Raw genomic sequence first — 5,470 nt, 5'->3', positions numbered from 1 at the left:
CAGCCAACTTGTGTGCAATCCAGAGTCGTCCTTGCAGCTCACAATTAATCATCCTGCAACTTCCTCCTGCCTCCCTGTGTTCTGTGCAGGGTGGGGGGGGGGGGGGGGGGGCCTGGGTGCCACAGCCAGGTAAGGTGGAGCGGCGGCACCGGGACTCGCGGAGAGAGGTCTGTTGGAGCAAGGTGCGTTGTAGCTGTACTGAGCGCCCAGTCCCAGCCGTCTCGACCATGAAAGCCACCATGCTCTTCCTGCTCCTGGCCGCAGCCATGTGCTGCTGCCCTGGTGAGTGCCCGCGGCCCTCGAGCCCCTTCTCTCCTGCGAGATCTGACCCCTTGGAGGTGCAAGCGGCACGGCGTGGGGATGTGGCTACCTGGCGCAGGGAGCTGGACTCGTGGCAGGGCAGGGAGCCCGGGGTGCAGGTCAGGGCAAGGTGGGGCTGGAAGCCCTTGGTGCCTCATGGGCAGGGGAGGCTCCACGAGGCAGCTTGGAAACTGGCTCCCCAAAGCGGGGACTCCAGCCTGGACCCTCGCTGGGCAAAGCAGAGGCTGCTTGCCTGGAGGGGAAGGTGCAGGTCCCCTCGCCCAGCCGAGAGCCGAGCTGCCCGCGCTTTGCAGCCGTCGGCTCCCGGGAGTCCCGGTGCAGCCTGGTGTGACGGCCGTCCTGAGCGCAGACCCCAGGCTGACCGGAGCGGGATCTCTGCCCCCGCTGCCCCACTCCAGAGCCTTTTCCTGAATGCTTCGGGTCACATCCAGTCTTCCCTCCCGTCCAGCCTGGCATCCGGGCCCCGAGTAGACGTGCCCAGCTCCCTGGAGCCGTTGCCCCGTTACTCCCATCCGGTTCTGGCTCCATGTGGGGGCTCCTGAGATGGGCACACGGCCCCTCCGCCTCCGCCTGCAGCAGCACTCGATCCCCCGCTGCCTCCCCTAGCAGTGCAACCCCCCTGCAATCGCAGAGCAGGCTCCTGACTTACACCCGCGCCCGTGAGAGCAGGATTGGGCCCCCCAGGTGCTCTTGGTGGCCAGGGGCTGCTCACCCCTGAATCATCGATGGGGAGCACAAGCCTCCCTTTGTTCCCTGCCAGCCTGGGGTGGAGCCGGTGAGAGCGGCAGGGAGAGTCAGCACAGATGGGCTTGGCCCTGAGCAGGACGCTGGTGGGAGGGGAGGGCTGTGGGGACATAGCGGGGTGCTGCAGGGCTGGGCGCGGCGGGACGCACCGTCAGCTCACCTGGACCGTCTGTGCCCAGCTGCCAGCGCTCACCTCTAAGGGCTGCTCCCACCTTGTGTTTTAGGCAACGCAGCACCTGAAGATCCTTCCGGCATCTGGGAGAAGGTAACGGCGTCTCCTTCGCAGTGACCCGCAGCAGCAAAAGCAGCTTGTCTGCGGGCCGGGGAGCCGGTGCTGCAGGGTGTGGGAAGCAGCATGGCCCCGGGGCATTGGGAGAGCTGGGTTGTGCCCCCTCCCTGCCACCGTCCTGCTAAGGGACCCTGGGCATGTCCCTGGGCTTTGCCGGGCCTTTGCTTCCTTCCAGTGAAACAGGCTCGTGACGTCCCTGTGCGAAGAGCTGCGAGGCCGGTGGGTGGGTGGGAAGGGCTGGCTCAGAGCAGGGCGGCGCGTGGACCGGCTCAGCTCACGCCTGAGAGGGACGGCGCAGACAGCGTCCATGGCACCATGCGGTGCCCATCCCGGAGCTGAGACCTGAAAGCAGAGGGGCCGAAAACAGGCACCGGGGTGCGACGGCCGCACCCGTCAGGGCATCGTACCCCCGTTGCTCCCCTGCTCCGGCAAAGCCCCATCTCCAGCAGGACGCTCCCAGCCCAGGGGTCTCTGGGCACTTACGTCTCTCCCTTGTCATCCCCATCCCTTTCCAGCCGTCGTGTGCCAAGTACTTTCCGGAAAGCGGCTGCCCCCGGATCCTGGATCCCGTTTGTGGCACTGACCTCCAGGTGTACCCCAACGAGTGCGTGCTGTGTGCCGAGAACCGGTGAGTCTCCGGGCTTCGTGCAAGAAGAGCTGCTCCCGCACCTGCCCCCGGGTGCTGAGCTCTGCTCTAGGGCTCCTGCGCCCGTGTCAGGCCGCCATTTTTCGGGACCAGGTGTTTCCAAGGATAAAGAGTCCCCTGGGGTCTCATCTGTGCTGGCTTGCATGGCAAGCATTGCCGCAGTCTTCGCTCTCTCCTGGCCTCTCCCCGTGTGCTCAGCGTATCGGGGCCTGGTCTAACATCTGGCAAGACTTCTGTTGGTTTTGGGGGGGCTGAGGCAGGTTCTGGGGGAATAAGGATGCTGCAGGTGTCACAGTTCAGATGAGAGCAGGGAGGCCGGCGAGAGCCAAGGGGCTCCATCATCGCTGCTGCCAGACAGGCTGATGCCAGACAGACCCTGCTGTAACCGAGGGCAGGATCTGGCCCGCAGAAAAGCCGTGTGGGAAAGCCCTGCTGGGTCAGCTTGCCCCTCCGGCCCCAGGTCCTCCTCGCCGCAGCCTGCCCTCCTCGCTGGCTTTGAATGTTAAGGCCTAAGAGGTCTATTTGGTAGCCGTGTTGGTCTGAGAGAAAAAGAAATGCAAAAATCTCGAGCGCTTGGTTCAGAGATGATCCTTTTTATTAGACCAACTGAGAAACTGCAAAAACCTCAATCTTACAGAAAAAGATCTTTTTTTTTGCAGTTTCTCAGTTGGTCATATACAAGGTATCGTCTCTGAACCACGAGCTCAAGATGTTTGCATTTCTTCAAGGCCAGGAGGGGTGTTTTAAAGGCAGCAGGAGTCAAAGGCCGGCGTGCGGACGGGATGGTGCTTGCAGGCGGGGGCTGTATTCAGGGACCCGGCTCTCCCGGGGTCCCCAGCACTTCCCTTCTTTGCACCTACTCTGAATCCCAGCTCGGGGGGGCATCCTGGATGGAAGTGACGGCTCCCCTCTGGTTCCATGCCGTGCAGGGGATGTGGTCTGTGGTGGCGGGAGGGGAGGGGGACAACGTCCTTAATCCCCAGGCAGAGCTAAGGGGTTGGCCGAGAGCTGGTTGCAGATTGAAGAGTGAGATGCCTGGGGACTGGAGAGAAGCAGGAGATGCTTCAGAGGCCCCGAGCGGAGACCTGTGGGGAGCAGGCAGGGGGCAGAGACCCCAGGAGAGGGACCGGGTGCACCGACAGCTGCGGTCAGCGGTGCCGTGGGGCAGCAGGACGGCAGTGACGGGCTTTCGGCAGCCACAGTGGAGCGTGTCTGTGCCCTTTCCGAGTCCTCTTTCCCGGACCGTTCGACACTTGCTGCTCAAGACTGGCTGGGTTTTTCTTTCGAAAAAGCCCAACACCTGCCCGATTCCCTGGGAAGCTCCCAAGGGAGGAGACGCGCGTGCGGGTTGCACAGCCCTGCTGTTTGGTCGCGCTCCCAGCGTGCTGCCGCCGACCGGAAAGCTGCTGCCTGCAAAAGGCTTCTTTACAAGCCACCCAGGAGCGATAAACAGTGTCCTTGGCCCTTGTAATGGTCACAGGGCGAGATGGGGCAAGCAGACGGTGCTGAGCCAGGGCTGAGGGAAGCACATGAGCTCAGCGAGGGGCTGGGTGCAGCACGTCGAGCCCTGGCACAGCAATAGTGCTGCAGGACGGGAGTGCGTGGCATGGGCAGGGCTGGCATGGCAAGGGAGGTGCGTGTCAGGACGGGAGGGCACTGCCAGGGCTCGAGAGCAGCAGAGATGCGCTGAAAGAAATGGTGCGGGAAGGGGGCCCTGGCTGCAGGATTCGATCCTGGCACAGGGCCGCCTCGTGCCCTCGGTGGCAGCAGCCCACGCTCCTCGCATCGCTGCTGTTGGCGCAGCTGGGGGCTGTGCGTGGCTTCTCCATTGGGATTTAATTGTCATTGGATGTTTCTCAGCCCGCTGGCCTCACTCGTGCCTTCCCCTCTCTCAGGAAGAGAAACACCGACGTGCAGATCAAGAACCGCGGGTTTTGCTGAAAAGCGCCTGTGCGCTCGGCCTGGCCGCAGGGAGCAGCACCTCCTTGAAAATCCCGGCTGGAGACACCAAGAAAACCCGATAGACCCCCCAGCCGCCGGGAAACCCCAATAAACCCCAAGCATTGCAGGTGCTCGCATGGTCCTTGTTGCCCCCCAAGGGGCAGCTCCTGGTGCTGGGTTTGGGTTTGTTTGGGGTGAAACCTGTGCAAGGCGCCGGCCGCAATAGCGGAGCAGCGCCCGGGGCAGAGCAGCCCTGACCTCGGCTGTGGGGCCCAGGCTGAGCGGGGATGCTGTTCTCCCGCCCCAGCTGTCCGTGCCCCCACCCCGGGGAAATGGAAGGGCACTGGCACGTCGCCTGTGCCCACTAGGGGATGCTGTCGCACCACCACATTTTGGTGCGGAAAGAGGAGTTTTGTGCTGGCTTTGCTGTTTTCTGTGTCCCTGGCAGAGCTGCCGGTGCCAGGCAGGCAGCACCGGGAGCCGTGGGACTGCGTGCAGGGAAGCTGCGAAGGAGAGTCAGAGCCTTGCTTGTCAACCCGAACACACCTGTGCCTCGGCTTTGCACGTTGCCCCTTGCTGCGCTGCTGCAAACAGGCACCGGGGGCGGGGGGTGACTGCCACCCACAGAGCTCGTTAGCCATGGTCCTTAATCAACTCTCCCTGCAGCTGGGCTGGCAACCCTGCCATTAATGACCTGGGGCCTGGGCTGGCCAGCTCCACCCAGCATCCTCCCCAGCCATGCCCGTCTCCCGGGGACCGCCTGCATCAAGTGACGTCCTGGACCTGCCATGCTGGAGGCTGCAGCTGAGAGAGGAAGGGGGAAAGCCCTGCTGGGACCCGTCACTCCCCCTTCTCTGGGACGCGGTCCGACCCAGGACATGGCAGCTCTTCTGCAGCGCGAAGTCTCGGTCCCCGAACGAGCGCTGTCAGGCAGGCCACGTGTCTGCGCCGGCGAGCGGGCTCCGTTCTGCGGAAAGGAGCCGAGGCGTCAGAGCAGGAAGGTGGGGGTGCCGGTGCCCGCACGAGCTGAGTCACACAGCACAGAGGACTTCCCCCATTCACACGCTCCCCCGGCACCGAGCGAGAGCCGCCTGGGCACCGCCACCGCGCCTGGCCCCTTGCCAAGGGCACCCAGGCGTGCGGAGCACCAGTCACATCCAGCGAGGCACAAGCAGCCGCCAGCCCCAGGCCACTGCCGCCATCGCACTCGCAGCATCCCTGGGGCACGGGGACCGTCCCGCACTCGGGGAGTCCTTGGAGGCAGGGGGTTGCTCCCAGGGGGGAGCTGGGCAAGGAGGGCAGGGCCTCCTAGGAGCAAGCAGACCCTGCAGGCATCTCTACTGACAGAGGTCCCCTGGGGGAAAGCCAACAGGGGACAGGGGGTCCCCCAGCCTAGTGAGTAGAGCCCCCTCCATGGGCATCTGGGAGTGCAAGGGCAGGAGGGGAGCAAGCCAGGGGGTGGGTGATGCTGCCCAGCAGCTGCAGCCCTTCTCTAGGCCCTGGGCTCTGCTGCCAATGTTATTTTTGTC

The 5,470-nt window shown here is 64.2% G+C and overlaps 1 protein-coding gene across 1 annotated transcript; it reads left to right on the top strand.

Annotated features, from left to right (window-relative positions):
• Positions 1-227: 227 nt before the first annotated feature.
• Positions 228-3,955, top strand: LOC112548460 (trypsin inhibitor ClTI-1-like). The gene is made up of 4 exons (XM_025194267.1): positions 228-282; positions 1,290-1,330; positions 1,870-1,982; positions 3,896-3,955. Exons 1-4 carry the CDS (start codon positions 228-230, stop codon positions 3,939-3,941), a joined length of 255 nt encoding a protein of 84 aa, XP_025050052.1. The 3' UTR covers positions 3,942-3,955.
• Positions 3,956-5,470: the final 1,515 nt, after the last annotated feature.

The sequence above is a fragment of the Alligator sinensis genome, unplaced genomic scaffold, assembly GCF_000455745.1.
Source record: "Alligator sinensis unplaced genomic scaffold, ASM45574v1 scaffold1170_2, whole genome shotgun sequence".
NCBI lineage: Eukaryota > Metazoa > Chordata > Crocodylia > Alligatoridae > Alligator > Alligator sinensis.
The sequence above is the reverse complement of the archived record's forward strand: the minus strand, read 5'-3'. Positions and strand labels throughout refer to the sequence as shown.

Excerpts from the sequence above, each read along its gene's own strand:
- LOC112548460 (XM_025194267.1), top strand. The coding sequence starts at position 228 with ATGAAAGCCACCATGCTCTTCCTGCTCCTGGCCGCAGCCATGTGCTGC. Across the intron at positions 1,331-1,869 it reads CTTCCGGCATCTGGGAGAAG|CCGTCGTGTGCCAAGTACTT; the intron begins GTAACGGCGTCT and ends ATCCCTTTCCAG. Across the intron at positions 1,983-3,895 it reads GTGCTGTGTGCCGAGAACCG|GAAGAGAAACACCGACGTGC; the intron begins GTGAGTCTCCGG and ends CCCCTCTCTCAG.